Source organism: Manacus candei, unplaced genomic scaffold, assembly GCF_025592945.1.
Source record: "Manacus candei isolate 608988 ecotype Guabito, Panama unplaced genomic scaffold, ASM2559294v1 h1tg000016l, whole genome shotgun sequence".
In the NCBI taxonomy this organism is placed as follows: domain Eukaryota; kingdom Metazoa; phylum Chordata; class Aves; order Passeriformes; family Pipridae; genus Manacus; species Manacus candei.
In genome coordinates, this window is record NW_026138064.1 from 1,007,086 (window position 1) to 1,026,652 (window position 19,567).

At 40.9% G+C, this 19,567-nt stretch overlaps 1 protein-coding gene across 1 annotated transcript; it reads left to right on the plus strand.

Annotated features, from left to right (window-relative positions):
• The first annotated feature begins 1,658 nt into the window (after window positions 1-1,658).
• ARRDC3 (arrestin domain containing 3) lies at window positions 1,659-15,668 on the plus strand. Its single transcript, XM_051782672.1, has 8 exons — window positions 1,659-2,162; window positions 5,325-5,406; window positions 7,868-8,015; window positions 9,229-9,331; window positions 9,708-9,964; window positions 10,393-10,555; window positions 11,360-11,514; window positions 12,890-15,668. Exons 1-8 carry the CDS (start codon window positions 1,883-1,885, stop codon window positions 12,944-12,946), a joined length of 1,245 nt encoding a protein of 414 aa, XP_051638632.1. The 5' UTR covers window positions 1,659-1,882; the 3' UTR covers window positions 12,947-15,668.
• The last annotated feature ends 3,899 nt before the right edge of the window (window positions 15,669-19,567 follow it).

Sequence of the window (19,567 nt, forward strand, 5' to 3'; positions counted from 1 at the left end):
ATACAAAACATGTCACACATACTCCAATTATGTAGGAAAGTCCCCTTCTTATCTATCTAGATACAAGTAAATTTAAAAATCCAGTTGAATATCCACTGGGAAAACAAGATTTGGGTTTTCGACTCCCTGGAAAATGCAGCTGCTCTTCATCATCTCTGCAGATTCGCCTCAGAAGTGGCAGGATAGGAGCTGTGACCCGAGCTTGATGGATGGAAGCTGCATCCATTGCCTGGCTGCCAGCTTTCACATGTCCTACAACAACTTCAGAACATGGAATTGTGGTTTCTATGAGTCGTGGAGGACACAGCTATCTTTGAAATTATAGGAAAGAGGAAAAACGTGCAAATAAACACATGCATGAGACCAACTGACTCTGAAGGCATGAGAGCAATAGGAAAAGCATTGGCAGAAGAGGAGTAAAACACTCTTTTTATAGCTGAACTCAATGATCTTAAAGGTCTTTTCCAACCTAAAATGATTTTATGATTCTGTGAGCTAAGTATGTATGAAAGTGTACCACAAGATGGTGCAAAACCACAGAAAGTCCTAATTTTTGCCCAAGACTCACTCTAACAACTTTGGCTACAAAAGCAGCATAAGAACATCCACCAGGTGTCAGGTCAAGGGAAATATGAATGACTTTTTTTTCTTTTACTTGAGAAAGACAGTAAGAATAGGTAAATGCTTTCAAAACTTAACTGCTCATATGAAATTTTAGCGGTGCTCCTCTGTGTAGACCCCCAAAGCACAGTGGCTTCAGGGATGTCACCCACCACCATCATAATTCTCACTGAAAGCTTTGTGTCTGTGGGGAATTAGCTAATGTAGCACAAATAACCAAACCCAGAGCATTAACTAGAGAAATAGCAACACAGGGTTGGGTAAAAGCAGTAAGAATGAAAAAGAAACAAAACCCAACAGTGGAAAAGTTTCCAAGAAGGATTCTCAGGCAATGCAAGTTGTATTACTTGGGCAGTCATCCATACTAGAATAGTTCAGTTCAGATGAATCAGTACTAATTCGCAGAAGTTTCCAGGGAGGATTCTCAGGCAATGCAATTTGTGATTTATGCAGCAGGCTAGGGTATTTTTATTTTTATTTATTTATTGCCATAAGTTTCCACAATTTCCTATCAAGCTTTACTCTTCTCTTTCCATAACAACAACAACAAAAAGAACAAAAACAACCAAACCAACAAAAAAAAAAAAAAAACCCACCAAACCAAAACAAAAAAAACCAAACCAAACAAAAAAAAACCCAAAACGAACAAAACCCAACAAAACGACAACAACAAACAAACAAAACCCCAACCAACCAATCCAAAACAAACAAAAAAACCAATGAGGAGACATACAAGGGAGAGTTTGCCCGTTTCAGAACGAGGTTTGTTAACTTTTATCTCTTTATAGAGGCTTGAATACTGCCGTCTCCCCTGGAGCTACTGACTCCAGCAGCAGAACACCCCGCTCAGGCCTGTCCCCCGTCGGTGCTCGGGGCCCACACGAACCCCACCATCCCCTCCCCAGTGTCCCGGTGTCCCCCGGGGGCCCATCGGGGCGAGGGAGCTCCCCGGCGGGGCGGGGCGGGGGCGGGGCGGCGCATGCGCGGCTGCGCTTGTTTGTCGCACGGCTTATAAGGCGGGGCCGGCGGCGGTGCCGGGAGCGCCTTTGTGGGGAGACGCTGCGCCGGCACCAGCTCCCCCCGCGCCGCCCGGGCTGGGGCCGGGGCTCCCCGCCGCCCCCATGAGCCGGCTGTAAGGTACGCGCCACCGCACCCCTTCGCCCGAGGGGTTCGGGGTTGCTTGTTTTTGGGTTCCCTTCCCCCCCCCTTCCTCCTCCTTTTTTTTTTAACAGACTATTTTTGTACACTTTGCTATAAAACCATGGTGCTGGGGAAGGTGAAGAGTCTGACGATAAGCTTTGACTGTCTGAATGACAGCAATGTCCCCGTGTACTCTAGCGGGGACACGGTCTCAGGAAGGGTCAGTTTAGAAGTAACTGGGGAAATTAGGGTGAAATCCCTCAAAATTCACGCGAGGGGACACGCTAAAGTGCGTTGGACTGAATCGAGGAATGCTGGATCCAACACTGCCTATACACAGAACTACACCGAAGAAGTGGAGTATTTCAACCATAAGGACATCCTGATCGGCCACGAGAGAGGTAAGGGCTACCCTTCATCATGCTGCTTTACTTTGGGGGGGAAAAACCCGCATCGCTGCATCACCCCAGTTTATCCTGCTCTTTTTTAATGTATGCAGTGGAGAGCAGGACATGCCCAGGGTCATACCTTGGCGAGTTATAGGCAATGCATCTGCAAAGTACCTGCAAGCAGGGCTCCTTTGAACTACCTGCCCTTCAGCGCGACCATTTATTAACAACTTTTTTTTTAATGTGCTGCCTTTTTTTCCTTGCTAATATTGAGTAGGATTTGCCCGTCCGTGGGGAAGACAGCCGTAAAATCAGAGCCAGATAGGCACCGCACGACTTTATTGGCAGAATCCTGACAAATCCTAAAACACAATTAAAGCGTAAAAACCATACTTTTTGACACATGCGGGGTTTTGCTGAGGCTACTGGGATAATAATACAATGAATTTTTCAGGAAGGCTCGTTATTGGCAAATAAGATTCTCTGTTCCTTATTTTGACATATCACCACCCCACGTGTCATTTTTTTTTTCCTCTCATTTTCTTTTACCCCCTCGTTGTAAACCGCTTTAATTTCCTTGGACCCCCGTCGGCGGGACGGGGTGGGGAGTGTCACCCCCGTATAACCATGTGTCCGAAAAGCCCTTGATAGGTAGCAAAAGGGGGGAAGAGGGGAAGCGGTGTTGCGTAATGGGAGCATCCCTCCCAAAACTGGGGAGATCGGGACCTCCTGCTCCCCCATTTCCCACCCGACCCGCCGCAGTGTCCCCACGGAGTGCAGACCACCGTCCCCGGCGGGCTGGGAGCGCCGGGGTCCGGGCGGTCTGTGTGGTTCTTGGTTGGTTGTTTTTTTTTTCCCCCCCGAAGTTCGCAGCCTTTGTTCGAAGCGGTTCAATCCTGTTTGGGACCGGCTGAGGGGGGGCGGTGCGCCGCCAGCTCCGCGCAGATTGGCCGCACGCGTCAGGTGGTGACGATGACTTAATTCCCCAGCGCAATAAAATAATGTTAAAAACCTGTTATGTAATTTTTTTGTGTGCTGCTTACCTTTTCTTTTTCTTAAATATGCATCATAGTCACTGCAGCGATGCGGTATTTCTCCTTTTTTCGGGGAAGAAAAAAAATGTAATTTTTTGAACAGCTTTGGGCGGCACTGAGCCCATCACCCACCATTCTTGAACTTAACTCAGTAGCAGAGCTGGGGGCTTTATTTATTTATTCTTTAATTAATGCCTCGCGCACACCTCACTAACGAGGTGACTTACTTGCGGCTCCCTCCCTTCTCCTGTCGCTGCTGCCTCAAAAAAAAAATCACTCGCCCGAGCGAAACTTCCTGGGTGCCAGGAACGTGCGGACAGGCAGGAGCCGCCCGTGGCATGAGCGCGCGCCCCGCGGAGCTGCCGCCGCCGGCCGCGTTTCAATGAGCGCCCCGAGCGCTGAGCCTCGGCCCGGCCGCGCCCCCCGCCGCGCCCTGATTGGCCGGCCGCGGTTTGTTGCCCTGTTGCTAAGGCGATGCCCGTCGCTGATTGGCGGGGCGCTGCCCTCGGGGCGAAGGGCGCAGGTTCCCTTGCTTGTCCCCGGGCGGGCAGCGGCCGCTCCCCGACGGGCTGGCGAAGCCCCTCCGAGAGGGAGGGCTGTGCCCAGTAAGGTCCCCGCCGCGGGCCTGTCGCCGGAGGGGTCCCGGCGGGGAGCGGCGGGGCCCGCCCTCGGAGGGCCGCGGGCACAGCGCACAGCGCGTGCCTGCGAGCGGCGGGGCTGGCGGCGCTCCGCGCGCGCCGGTTCAGGCCGGTCGGCTCCGGCTCCGGCTCCAGCCCGCGCTGATTGACAGCTCAGCACTTGTTTACCGCGGCGGGACTGCTGAGCTGGCAGGAAAGGGGGGGAGGGAGCCAGGCTGTGGGGAGCGGAGCCGCAGCCGACAGCGCCGCTGCCCCCTACCCTCGGAACAACGTTGAAAAAAAAAAATATGTTCTTTAAAAAAAAAAAAAATTAAAAACTCACACACACATACCCTTATGGCGATACGTTATGCCGCCCTTTCAGCGCGTTTTGCTGACCTGTGTTGGGTAATGCTTCGTGCTTGAAAGTGCGTTTATGTCCACATCTTGCTGAGGGGATTTTTTTTTTTAATATTTTTTTTTGCTGTTTGTTCTTTTTTTATTATTATTATTTCACTTAGGATTTTCAATGTTTGCACTGTAGGAAGTGGAGCATCGGTGCTTCTGTAGGACAATGGGAACTTACAACCCTCCTGCGTGCCTCCATTAGCGCTTAAGACTGCTACACATATGCTCTTCCCTTTCACTTTGTCTCGCTATATCTCCATTTATTATTCCAGCCATTTTTATGTGTAAGGTGCTCAGTTATTTTGTACAAAACTTTCTATTTTGACCAAGTCAGCGTTCTTCTGGTCTTATCTCAGAATAAATGTCAGTTTTCTTGTAGCATATAAAGTAATCATGACCATGACCATAAACAAGGGACAGCGTTCCTGGCAGAAAACCAGCAAATGTCTGGGTCTTGCTGTCTAAGCAAGATCAAGTTAAACCTCCCAAAAAAGAAAAAAAACAAACAAACAAACAAAAAAAACTTAGCTCTAGACAGTGTTAATCGGGCAGCCTGCCATTTTCTGTGTCCCTGACTTTGTCTGGTGCTTTCCTGGTGGTGCTTGTACACTGTTATTCCGTTCTCACACTTTTTTATGATTAACGGCCTGACACCGTTGCCAGGCTGGAGATACAAAGAAGCTGAATTACTACATTTAATCTTAAGCAGCAGACTTGGTACAGTTAATGCTGCTACAGAGCCATCTCTGGTTCATTCTGGCTAGCAATTGCTGTGGAAAGCAGCATGATTTCCATTACAGATCTTACATGCAGGCCTTGAAATGGCAGCAGTTGAAACTGTGTCAGTGTTCAGAGGCGGGTTTATAAATTAAAACAAATTTTTCTGCTTCTTTGTAAAGTGAATGTGGCAATCTTGCCTGCCTTTCTGTTGGTCAGAGTTCTCCCTGCATTCCAGCAGTTAATAACCAATGGACTGGAAGGCCTTGTTTCTGGTGCATCACGTTCTTTTAAGTGTTGTAATGTGTGTGAAAATCTCTTTTATTCTGGAAGAGAAGCCCATGCCTTATATGAAATGTGTGCAGGTGGAATAGCATGTTGGTTTTTCTCTCCTCTAGATGATGACAACTCAGAAGAAGGCCTTCACACCATCCTTTCGGGAAGGCATGAATATGCATTCAGCTTCGAGCTTCCACAGACGTAAGTACCCCCACACAGTCCTCAGGCCCTGCTGCCCACCCACCTGACCAAAACTCCTGCTGTGGGTGGAGGGGAAACCTTTTCAATGGTAGTAGGAATTGTGCTCCAACATGCAGCAGAGAACATACTCTTGTTACACTGAAGAGGTTGCTTTTACACTGATACACGTTCTTTTTATAGCTGCCACAAAAAGGTTCATTGCTGCCCAGTTGCTCACTTTCTTTTGACCAAGTCCTACTGACTTTTTAGGTATTCCAATCTACTACCCCTTCCAAAGAGGAGGGAGTGGAATTTGAACTGCCACTGGAGTCCTGCAGAGTAGCTGAGATACCTTCTAACTCAATCGGCCATTTACTGGAGCTATCCAGACCAGCAGAACTAGAAATAAGATCAGAGTGGAATTGTTTGGCCTCAGTCTGGGACAGATGCATCTGGAAGAGATGCTGCAAATTTAACCAGATTTCAACAAAAGAGAAGGTTGTTTGTACTCAAATAGGATGTATGTACCCTGGCTGGCCTTTCATGCAGAAAGGAAGGGCAGAAGTAAGAAAGTTCCCATACCTAATCCCATTTGCCTTAGAAAGCACAGGTGAAGCAAGAGTGAGAGCAGAAGTGTTAAGATAAAGATTGTTCCCCCATCACTGTCTGAAATGGGTAATGTAGACATTGTGGATGCAATATTTATACATAGAAGGGTTAACAATATGGAAATGAGCTAAAATACAAGTTACAATAAAATTAAATACACAGGAAAAGGAGGAGTCTGAATAAGGATGGAAAAAGGAGCCTTTTGCTGTAAAGGGCAAGTAGTGAAGTCATTAAAGTTTTGAAAGTCACTGGAAATTTGGCAGTGTGTTATGCAGAATAGCTCACTACCTAATATTAAAGCTGTTTATTGGAAGTGGTGGTTTTAGCAGAACCTGCAGATGATAAACGCTTTACAGGTCAGTTTCAAAGTGTACAGCACAGAACTTCTACACTATTCCAGTAACATTTACTATGAAGACCTTAAAGGCAAGTTAGCATTGTGTGAAAATCTCAACTACAAGAAGAAGTAAGGCTAATACTGATTTTCGCTTGAGTTGGAAGGGGCATTAAAAAAACCCCACCCCAAAATATCATATACATGAACATGAAATGCTGAGCTTGTAGTGAAACAACCAGCCAGCAAAATATCACAAGTATTGGTCAAAGTACAGGTTCTTTTTAAGTGACCTGAAGGAATAACTATTAAACCAGTTTTTGATAATACTGAAAAAGGGTGATATTAAAAGCTTTAACTTTGACACTTCATGGTTACGCTACTTACTTACTAATGTCCATGGAATACTTCCAAAATCGACTTAAACTTCAGAATAACAGAAAGATGTGCACCATCCTGACTGATTTTTGCCCTACAGAACATGAGGCAGAATGAAACATTGGAGACGGATTAGAAAATCTTTTTAATTTGATTATTAGGAGGAAAAACATAAACATGTCAGATGTGCAAATAGACAAGTCAAACCTGTAACTGAAAGAATAATTCTAGTAAAGCACTAGCGTGGCTAGTATTACTCCCTATGAAAAATATGGAAACTTTGCAAATAATTTATTTTTAATGTATATGTAACAGTATATTCAAAACGTAGTAAAATGGAAAAAGAAGAGTTATGGAAAACTACTGTTAATTGGAAATATTGAACTACAAAGATACTTCGTGTTGCCTTTTAGGATATTACTAGTAAAAAAGGTAACGCTTAAAGGTCTGGAAAACCTTTCCACATTATCTCTCTTCCAGCTCCTAAAATAGACTTACTTGATGTATCAAAGTTCAGAGTAGAGTAGTCTTGATGATTTCATGTGTGTATATATATGTACGTATATATATGCTTGTATATGTACATCCTTATGTATTATAAATGTTTTAAGCTGGTCTCATCAAGGTAGAGGAAAATTAGAAGGTGCTCAAAATAGCCTCTGTCTTCAGAACTCCCAAGTTGGAATATTTGCTCTGCTTTAGGGTGAAACTAACTACAAAAACGCTGAGTTACAGTTAAAGTTAACCTCATACTGAGCTACTGGCCAAGTTAAGTAACAGACAGTGATTTACAAAATGCAATATCCAAAACTGAAAATGGTTTATACTAGTGCTAATTTTAAGTTGGTAATCAAATTTTAGCCTTGAATTTGCATGCTTTACTCTAGATGTGAAAGTAGCCTCTTCAGTTTAAAGGAAATGTGTACTCTCCTGGCATTTTCTAGTACAATTCTTTAATTGATTCTTAAAATCTATGCAAAACTACGGTAGGATGAATTGGAGATGATTTTTTCTCCCATCTTTAATCTTGAATTTTTCTGAGATATGGAAACTTTGCAAATAAGTTACTCTTCATTAAGTACTACAGTGCATTAAAAATGCAGTTCTATATACTAATCCCTGACCTGATCAATTCAATTTTGACCTTTGTGTCCTGCACAGACCACTTGCTACCTCATTCGAAGGCAGACATGGCAGTGTGCGCTATTGGGTGAAAGCCGAATTGCATAGGCCTTGGTTTCTACCAGTAAAATTAAAGAAGGAATTTACAGTCTTTGAACATATAGATATCAACACTCCTTCATTACTGGTAAGAATTGACAGAATTATTCATTTTTTGTTCCTGGCATAAAAAATAATGAAGTATAGTAACTGAAATACTATCCACATCTAATTTTATCTAATACTTATTTGCTACTTTAGTTATGGCCAATCATCTCAGTATTTCATTAGTTCAGCAACTCTGATATTTTGAAAGCTATGTTTTCCTGTACTTGGAGTTGCTTCACTTTTAAGATATGTAAAATGGCTTTATCAATTTAAATTGATAATACTAAATTGTTAAGAAGGAAAATTTTGAGAACTGAACTGTTCCTCTTTGACTTTGAATAAAGAAGGAACAGTGAAATTTTCAAGAATTGTGACAGACTGCTAACTTAAAAATGCAAAGTAAAAAATATATACTGGTGTGCATAATTGATAATTTCCATATGGATAGTTTTCTGACAGTGGGGAGAAATTATCACAATTCTCTATAATCTTTTTCTGAAATGTCATTTCATTAAAATAATTTCAGTATCACAACTGCTTTCAATGAGGATTTGATTTCAATCTGGCCTAAAATTCCATTCCCCACCCCCACTTCTTCAGATGCCCCCTTACCGGGGGGGGGGTGGAAAACCTCAAAGTCCATTGAAATAGGTTTCTTGTGTGTATGGGTGAAAAATCAGACTTGCAAAGGGACATTGGTCTTGGACAAATACCCTTAAAATCAAAAGACTCTCATTTGACTTTAATGGGCTTTGGATCAAGTCCTAAATCCTAGTGTCTTGTAAAATAACAAAGTCTGTTTAATATAGATGAAACAGGATCTCTTTGCAACAGGAAATAGCAGGAGTCAAGGTTACAGTATTTCAACTTAGTTATTGTTTCTTAGTTATTGTACTGAAAAGACCTTCTAGTTTAATGATAAATTAAAAGCTCTTCCAACAGTATGCTGAGATATATAGGCTATAAAACCTTTTCTTAAGCTATGCTTCATTTATTTGTGTATAAAAACCTGTTCTAAATGTGACTGTAGTATGAAGTCTAACAAAAAAAGCAATGTTAGTATGGAATTAGAATACACTTTACAGTTTGCTTAGTGCATTTTGCTTGAGAATTCTTCCTCTAAATAAAACTAGCTATGCTTATCAAAATGTGTAATAAGTACATTATTAAAATAATTTTTGGTCTTGATTAGAATAGTTAAAAGAGTCATGGAGCTCTCAATTGAATGGACAATGTTGTTTTTTTTCTTGCAGTCACCCCAAGCAGGCACAAAAGAAAAAACTCTCTGTTGTTGGTTTTGTACCTCAGGCCCAATATCCTTAAGTGCCAAAATTGAAAGGAAGGGCTACACCCCAGGTATGTAACAGAAGTAATTATAGGAAATGTTTTTCCTTCCCTTTTAAAATGACACTTTGTACTTAACCGCTGTTATATAAAAGAAACATTTTAACTATTCTTACCACCTCAGTTTGCATTCATCAAGCTTGCTATTTCTAAACAACTCGCTTGGTTAATTTGCTATGTCTCCAGATTGTCAAAGGGCATCTGCTTCTATTAGACCTGTGCATTTTTCTGCCAGAAGTATCTCATGCTGACCTTATTCCTGTTAACATCAGTAGGTGTTGTTCAAAGTCTAGAGCATTGCTAGCGCATTACAACAATACACAGTATGTGGCAATTTGCTTCAGTTGTCATGCAAATATAAAGAGAACATGAAATTGTTTTGTTTCAGGTGAGTCAATTCAGATCTTTGCTGAGATTGAGAACTGCTCTTCCCGTGTGGTGGTGCCAAAGGCAGCCATTTACCAAACACAGGCATTTTATGCCAAAGGAAAAATGAAGGAAGTCAAACAGCTTGTTGCCAACCTGCGCGGGGAATCCTTGTCATCTGGCAAAACGGAAACCTGGAATGGCAAACAGTTGAAAATTCCACCTGTTTCCCCTTCAATCCTTGACTGTAGTATAATTCGTGTGGAGTATTCACTGATGGTATGTTGGGTGGTTTGTTTCACTTGAGCATGAGTAGTTTCCGTTATTCCTTGCAGATTTTTAGCAAAAGATTGTGTGCTGCTAACTAGTTAGAAAAGAAATACATAACCTACCATTAGCGTCCTGACAGAAATTCTGTAAATAAATTCAATTTAAATCTTGCATGTTCTATAAAGCAGTTGTGCCATGTCAGATAAGCAAATGTGTTATGAGTAGGCAACATTTCCAAGTGAGGGCTTGTGTTAAGAATCTTTAGCTGCTTTTGACTTGGGGAGCTTTTTATCTCTCTAGGGACATTGGCTCCAAAACAAACAAACAAAAACTTCAGTTCCTTGTGAAGAATTCCATGGGTGGAGACTTTAGTCTAATAATTATGAAGTGCAGGTACAAACCTATTTTTAATCATACACCTCTTTGATGTTCTTTAGGTATATGTTGATATTCCGGGCGCCATGGATTTATTCCTCAACTTACCACTGGTCATTGGCACCATTCCTCTACACCCATTTGGCAGCAGAACATCAAGTGTGAGCAGCCAGTGTAGCATGAACATGAATTGGCTTGGTCTGACGCTGCCTGAAAGACCAGAAGGTAACCTGACAAAACAAGTCTGTTTTGATTTTTGTCTGCTTTATTCATTGCTGTCATGCAAACAGACACAAATTACATCCCTCATAATAAAGCCCACAGGAAATCCCTTGTGGATGTTTCCTTACCACCTGCTTGTCCTGTGTAGAAGAACAGAGTTTCCTCCCTGTCTTCCTCTCTTGGGGACAAGCAGTAGAATCCAGCTGCTTGGACACTGGCACAAGCAAAAGCATGGAATGCCATTGTACTTGGGCAGAATTAATCCTGCCTGCAGTATCCTAATTGCATTCTTGATTGTAAGGCATTGTAACCTGTCAAAGTAGCAGTTAAGGCATGCGACCTTTACCATCCTTAGTATCCAAGGCTTTGTGAAAAGATAGTGTAATCCATTGCAGTGGGAATCATTTGTCAAAGGAGAAACTCTGTATCTCTTTCCCTCTTTTTGCATATAAGTACCTGGGGTTTTTTGTGTGCAAACCTCAGACTGATTTGTGGAGCCCAAAGAAATGCAATATGCTAATATTCCTACCTGTACAGAAATTCAGTATTTTGAGTATGCATTAAATTTTAAGAGATATTTAACCACAATAAACAGTCAGTCTGCTGTTGGATTTGAGCATAGTCTTAAAGTAAACCATAACAGCCTACCCTCCCTTTCAATGTTCAAGAACTGGAAAAATCACTGAAGTTACTTATCTACCTGCATTTTACACTTTACAATGATAAAAGTTTTAATATTTATCATGTTGTATGTTCTGACATGCATAAGAACTTGTTGTTCGAACTGCGTGTGCCTTTTCCCTGCAGCACCTCCAAGCTATGCAGAAGTGGTCACAGAGGAACAACGACAGTCCAGCCTTGCACCCTTAGGTGCTTGTGATGACTTTGAGAGGGCACTTCCAGGACCATTGTTTGCATATATCCAGGAGTTCCGTTTTCTGCCTCCGCCCCTCTATTCAGAAGTAGGTACCTCAGAATATAATCACGAATTCAATGTTTTTCTGATTGTGTGGAAAAAATGTAGGAAAGTGTTTCTGCTTTATAAAAAACAGGAAGAATAATTAAAATTATGAACATAGGATAAGGAAACTTTGTTTTAGCAAAGTGCAGGTAAATTGCATCAATAATTTTTCAGGATTCTTCACTATTCTAACACTTTGTAGAAATTTCCAAGCTGTTATGCACCCTCTGGGCATCTTCGTTAAAACCTTGCATTATATATATAATACATGCATTGATGAACACCAACATTTTGAGTGTATAGATGCACAACCTGCTAATGTTTTTCACCTCTACTTTATAAAAGTACTGTTTATTTCAGGTTCTGTGTATCTATTGCTTTCAGAGGTTCTATGTAGAGAAGTTGCAAAGGTATTCTTTCTGATTTAGGTTTCTCTAAATGCACAGTTTCAACATTTCTGTCTGCAGTTTTAAGTTCTGTGAAAGCCGCTGAGTAACTGGGACATGACTTCAAAAGCTCTCTATGTTCATATTTTTTGAGAGAAAAGAAGTGGTATAGGACAGAATAGTGTCCTTTGGCTAAAACTTGCCTGGCTTTCACGCACTCTTGATTTTTTGTCTTTTCCTCTTGTAACACTTACCTGCCATTAAGTGATTGAGTGGGCAGTGAGTGATGTGTTTTTTGTCTGCTGGAGTCTTATCTGAAAACTCTTCCATAGCTTAACACTAGAATACAACTCAGGCCCTTTTGTTTAGAGATTTAGAAAGAAGCCTTTACTTTGTCCTAAAAAATGGCTTTCTAAAATTAACTGACCAAACTATATACTAGACTTACCATTAAGTTAGCGTGTTCTTCACCCATTCCTTTTGTAGAAAGGAAGAAGACGTAATGTGTGGAACACATGAACTTACAAGACATTTTATGGGGTCTTTGAGGATTAATTACCTATAAATTAAGTAGAAAGAGGTTTTGTGCCTTTCTAAGCAAAACGTCTTTTGAAATCAATGTAATGTTTTAAGTTACATGTTTAGTGATGAGCCAGGTTGTCTTTTTGTGTACAATAAATAAATTAAAATATTTCTGTGCTACTAAAACAGGATTTCCCAATTTTTTAATTACTTCTTTGTGCTTATCTTTAAATTGCCATCAACCTGTAGCTTAAAGTTTTCCATTAAGTTACTAGTTTGTTGTTGGAAGTTTGCCTAACTGTGTAGAGGTATTTCAGTTACTTGAATAACCTTTGGATTAGGAATTCCATTTATCACTGATTGTCTTAGACTCATCAGTTTTGGTGGGTTTTTATTCAGATTGGTTTATTTTCTAGCAATTGGCTAAAAATAACTTGGGTTGTTGGGTTCTTTCCCTCTTTTGTTTAGATTGATCCAAACCCAGATCAAACCACAGACGACAGACCATCTTGCCCCTCTCGTTGAAGGAATCCATAAGAAGCTGACTTGACTTGGGTTTTGAACCATACCTACCGTGTTGAAGGTCAAGGCATCATAGTGGAGACGCTTTCAGAGAAAGTGGTTTTGCTCTTGCCTGTATGGTGAATAAATGAAAACAACCTGTGATCATGCTTTGAAGCCTGCAGTAACACTGTAGGACTGCTCCACATGCTTGAAGACCTGAGCTTTCCCCCCTCCCTCTTAAATACTGGCACATACTAGGAGCAGCCTTACTAACCTACAGTCATGTGTGTCCAAACACTCAAACATGTTAAGAGAGGGATGGCTTCCTCTTATGATTTGGAAATTTGCACATGCTTATTGCTTACATTGTGCGGTTCAGTGTCACTACAGCTTTTTCTCATTTATGCCGGACTTTTGTTACCCCTTTCTTATTTGTTTGTGGTCCGCACAATAAGGAGCAAAAGAAAGCTTTGACAAAAAAAAAAAAAAAAGGAAAAAAACCAACCAAACAAACAAAAACAAACAAACCAACAGCAACAGACTTTGACAAATGCACTGACTTTTCTTTTTTTTTTAATTTAATGTAGCCTGGACTTTACCTGCATATGCACATGCTCAGAATTGTCCTAGTAGGCTGATCATGTATCACCTCTTCAGCTTGGATCCTATTGTGGATTTATTTACAAACATCAAATGCCTTCAAGCCAATCCTTCTTGCTTTATGTTTTGCAGCCTACTGTAGTAGATAAGCAACAGATGTGGGGATAGGGTGGGGGATGAAGAGTTAATAGACAGAAACTAATAGACTTCATCAAGATTGTATATCTTCTTGATTTCTTTTAAGAATTTGTTGCCTTTCTACTATTATCGCAAAGCAGCATTTTGTTACAGACTGCCTAAAAATCACTTAATCTCAGGTGAACTCATCACTTGCCAAACTGTTGGAATGCTATTTGTTTTGTTACATTGCACTGTTAAGTTCTTTTTTGTTTTGTATTTGTATTTCGTTTTTGTTCTTTATTCGAGAGGGAGATCTGGAATAGGGACATACACAAAAGTTACAAAACCCACCCTCATTCCCATTCTCTTTCTGCATTATAAAAAAAGATGTTCAAGTTGTGAAGCTCTAAAAAAAAAAAGGCACAAATGAAAGCAGCACCAGCAGACATCAGCTCTTCCTCAAAAAAATTTTAAAAGGAAATAGTCATACACTGTCTAGGATTCATAGACAGATCAATATCTCAAGTAGGTAGGGATGGGAAGGGAAAGTAAATCTATTTTTATATATAGCTACTTAATCACCAAAAATTCTATATATAATAAGTCTAGTAGAAAGTATATTTCAAACTGCAGGAAAAGCTTGTATTATGCTAAGAGCTCAGTTTGTGCACTTTGTATTATCTTCAGGGTTTATGATACTGTAAAAGATTAGAAGTATAATTAAACTGGGAAGGATCAGTGTTACCAGCCATACTTAGATGCAAGTTATCTGGAATTGCTTCCACGATTACATCTTAATGTGGTACTCTCAAGAGCTTTAAAACAAAGAGAACAGTGAGTTTTACTGTATATTCATTCAAAATGCAAGAAATTATGTGGAAAGAGCACTTGCCCTTGAGTGTGCCCGAAGAGAAAGAGTGCAAGGGAGCCATTAGATGTGCTAATGTGAATACCAGCACTTACAGGCTAGAGAAATATAATGGAAGTCAACTTTCCTTTTCAGAAACCGTGTAACACAGACCACTGACAAAGGGACACCGTTCTGGTCTTGACTACTTAAACAAATCAAGATGTAATCTATCAAATACTTATCTCCTTGTGCAATAAAACAACTCACAGAGTGGAAGAGGAGAGGCTGGTGTTTTTGCATGGTGCTCATTCTTAAAAACCTCTGCCTTGTTTTTAAGGCTTCATCAATGCGACAAAATAGGCTTTTCCATAAGTGGCCTTTATGAGAACATGAAGGATAATTCATGTTTCAGAAATGACAACAGGGTGATAAAATATAAATGAGTCGCGTTTTAAGTGATTCAGTTAAAAGGCTTGGGCTTTGAGCAGGAATATTGGTGAGAAGGAAATTAGATTATGTCTTATGTTACTAAGCCAATTTTGTGGATGTCCCTTCCTTCTACCCTCTCCAACCAGACAATTTTAAAAGCTGATGGGATCGTAGGTGTAAAAGGGCATTTGGTGGTTTTACTTTTTTTTCCTTTTTTGTTATTTTAACAGACTAGGGAACAATTGCTGATATACATAGCATTAAAGTACTTACCACAATATAATAGAAAATTGCATATAAAGCAGGATTGACCAATATTATAGCAATTGACATGGCATCAGAGCCTTTTTGATTAGAGCAAAAAATTGTATAAGCTTATCAAATAAAGACTTCCAGTTTCAATTATGTTCATTATTCAGAGGCATTACTCTTCCACAAATGTTGGTCAATTCTCAGCATTATAAAACATGAGGTTCACAGTTGTAGCCCAGTATTTGATAGAGAATTCTGATCTGAATTAGGAAAAAGTAAGTAAAATCCAAACATTAGAGAAACAAAGTGCAATATTAAATGTTTGCTTTATAGATTATATTCTATGGCTGTTTGTATTTTTTGTTTGTTTTTAGTTTTGGTGCTGAATATGTCCTTGTAGACTCTGTTTCAAGAAAACGATATGTGGAAAACAGTTTAATTTTTCCTATTGCTCTTCCTTGTGGAAAATAAACTTTTGTAAAAAAAAAAAAAGGTTTTAAATGTCATACCTATGTATAAAACAAAAACCACAAGGATCACATAATACAGGAATCTACTACAGAACACATGTATTACCTGTCTCAAACTACATAGGGAAGAGCTGTTTCTAGAACTATACCACCAAGTACCACGGGAGTCTAGTTTTGGGATCCTTTACCCCTTTTGTTTACATTGGTGAGCTCATGGGGCGGGCTCCCAGATGGGAAACTGTGGTTTCCTGAATGTGGAAATGCCTTTTCAGGATGCTGTGTTATATTGCATTGCAGCTGCAGTAACCCTGTTTCCAGGTGTCTGGTCCTTTCCCTTAGGGGTAACACACATTTTGGAGGGGTAGGAGGAAACTGGGGAGTGACTTCAAAGGTCTAGTTTGCAGCTGGGACTTCGAAAAGTGGTTTGTTGAGTTGGGGTGTAGAAGGTACCCTTTGCTGTTCCCTTGGAGGTGAGCAGATGTGGGCATGTCCACCTGTGCCCTGCACAGGTTGTTGAGTGTCTCCAGTGTGCCGGTGGTGTGGCATCTCCCTTCCGCATACCACGCATGTGCAAAATGGATTCTCATTGTCCTTCAAGATCAATGTGTCATATGACCTAAGAGAAGGTTCATCAGGCAAACAACCAGGGGCTTGAGCAGCCAGCCTGCCTGTGCCTCTCCATTGGTGTCCAGGGTACTAGCAACCACTGTGTTCCCACAGGACTGTACCTTCCCTTCAGTGATGCAGCTGCTAATGTGGGCAACACAAAACATCTAATCCAACATCCTACATAATAAAAATAGAAACTTCTCTCCGAAATAGAGCATATTAGCTTAATTTTGAGTTTCTTATCGGTGAAGAATCCAGGCAGACTGAGGGTTAATTTCCCCCCCATTGATAACCCTGTTAACTTTGAGATCTGGTTTAAACCAACAAGAAACATGAAAAAGGTTGTCTTGTCATTTCACTTGTCTGCTTGGAGATCTGTTGTTGGTTAACCTCTGCTGGCAACTAAGCACCACACAGCTGCTCTCTTAGTCCCCCACCAACAGGATGGGGTAGAGTCGGAAGAGGAAAAGTGCAAAAATGTGTGGTTTCAGATAAAGACAGTTTAACAAAGCAAAAGCCACAGACACAAGCACAGCAAAACAAGGAATTCATTCCCCACTTCCAAAGGACAGTCTTGTGTTCAGCCATCTCCAGGAAAGCAGGACTCCATCATGCCTTAACAGTGACTTGGGAAGACAAACACCATCACTCTGAATGTACCCCCCACTTCCTCCTTCTTTCGCCGGCTCTATGTGCTGAGCATGACATCATATGGCCTAGAATATCCCTTGAGTCAATTGGGGTCAGCTGTCTGCTTGTATGCCCTCCCAACCCCTTGTGTACCCCCAGCCAGCTCACTGGTGGGGTGGCACAAGGAGCAGAAAAGGCCTTGATGCTATGTAAGCTCTGCTCAGCAATAACTAGAACACCTCTAGGTTCTCAGTGCTGTTTTCTGTGCAAATCCAAAACGTGTCCCCATCCTGGCTACTGTGAAGAAAGTTAACTCTACCCTAAGCCAAAACCAGAACAAGCTTCATGTAGCTGAGTAGCAATATTTTATTTTATTTTTTTTGTAATACCAGCACAACCCTTCTTAGGGCGTTTCTAATGCTATGTGACAGTGTTAGAATTTAAATTAGCACCATTTAGGGGACACACACGGCCAAATCTCACATTTTCAGACCCGCACCTCTAACAATTAAACTTAGCTTTATTGTCAGCATTATTATATTGGAAGTTACCAGAGTTTTATTACATGAGATCTGATTTTTTAAATGTGGATGTTTCTTATTTCTTAATATAAATACCGGAGTGCATGTACAAAACTGAGCTACACTAGGAGGTAAAAGTAGTGGCTCTTCCACATCAGCTGTCCTTAAGTGTACAGAACAGCAGGAGGTTTACAATTGCTTAAGCATTTGAGCATTGAGAGGCAGTGTTGCAATGTTTATCAATACATTTGCTGGCAAATATCTAGCTAAACATGTACCTAGCACTTTTTAACTCCTTTCTAGATTTAAACCTTTTTGTGTTTTATAGAAATGTATCACTACCTCGCCATAATCTTAGCTTTCCACAGCACAGCTAGAAGCACAAAGCCCAGTTGCAGTGAAGAAGGGTCTCCAGAAGCAGCATGTGAAGCTGGGCAGCCACCCAACAATGTTTTTCCAAAGGAAAACAACTTTGGCCAGGCCAATGCTGCTGATCTGAATCAATTCCTGTGACTCTAGGTGCATGGCTATGGGCAACTCCACAGAGAGGCAAATGTAGATTTTCGGTAGGCCAGTGCTGCAGGAGGACAGCTGTTCCTAGTGCCACAGAGACCAGACTTCCCAAGTTTTTTGCATTTTGAGTGGAATCCCCTTTCAGAGATCCACAGACACTTTAGCAGTTACCAGGATTTGCACAGTATGACCGTTACTGTGGATTTCAGCTCCTAGATTTTGATGTTTATAGTGAAAGCCACTTGCAAAGGCACAGTGTCAGGCATGTTCCACCTGACCTCCAGACCATGTCCTGGAAATAGGAGAAAAGTAACCTATTTCTTTTCCTGGTAATCATTCACTCCTGGAACTTCTCCACTTAGCTACAGCACACTATTTTTAGAGCTGGATCCCCCTATCTCCTGGCCTGGACATTAGGACGGAGCAATAGTTTCTGAGTAGAGTCCAAGTGCTGCCACAAAATGCAAGTCGAACTGTGTACCTTTCGCCTAGTCCAGTTCCTAATGGGAGATTCAGAGTTCAGAAGGATGCTGCATGTTGAGTTTGCTTCAGGCCCCTTGCCTGAAATGTTTGTCATTGTGATGCCATTCAATCTTTCTCAAAGGACATATGATACTTTTGTTTCAGCTAAATACTAAGTCGGAACATGGGAGGAGAGGGAAAATTATTGCAGAAACTGATATTATTTATTTTTATCTGAAAATTAATGGAATTTCCCTGAGCTAAGCAAGGCCTTGCTGTCATTGGACTGCCTAGAATCAAAATGAAACTCCCCACTAGATATGGTCAATATTCAAGGCAAAACTGTCATGGTTGTCCAAGAGCTAAGAAACAGAATTGAAGAACACCCTCTGTGGTTCAGTGGCTCTGTAAAAGTTGTAGAGTATTTACTGGGTAATGACTTCCGATTAACAAATTACTCTTTGATTGGGGTTTTACCCTAAATCAATTAAAGTCTATTGGCACTCATGCATTTCTTCTGTAAGTAGCCCATTTGTCCCATTTAGGACTACCAAGAGAATAGATCAGCTTAACATCCTCATCTCTGATTTCAAAAATTATTTTAGTATTAAATATGTGTTATAAACAAAGAGAAACCTACAGCAGGGTTTTACCGCTACATAATTATCTCCTATAAAAACTAAATGGTCCCCATACCTATCTTTTAACAGGCTAAGACAGGAAAGACAGTTTTACTGCTGCCCATTATTTTTTTAATGCATCAAACACTATTTATTGTGACAGAGTTGTGCACCTGTAACGCACAAAGCAATTTATCAGTAGAACCACATAAAGTTATCCTCCCAAGCAGAACACACTAAGAAAACAGTACCTGGCCTGTGCAGAAGTAGAACTATGTAATTTATGTTAACTTTCAAACTGTAAGACATATATTTTCTGATTTTCCCCTTTTTTTACCCTTATAATTCAAAGTAGGCAACAATCTTCTCTTAATCCTTTTGCTGTCTTCTCTTTCCTGTATTTTATTTAAACTTTTTAATGTTTAAAAATATCCTACTTCTTTCTGTATTTATAACCTATGCTACCAATAAAGCCTTGTATAAGCCTGGATTTGCTCAAAGAAAATCCTTTTCATCCACCTTTTTGACCCAAAAAGCCTTCCCAGAATGTGCTTGAAAATACATTA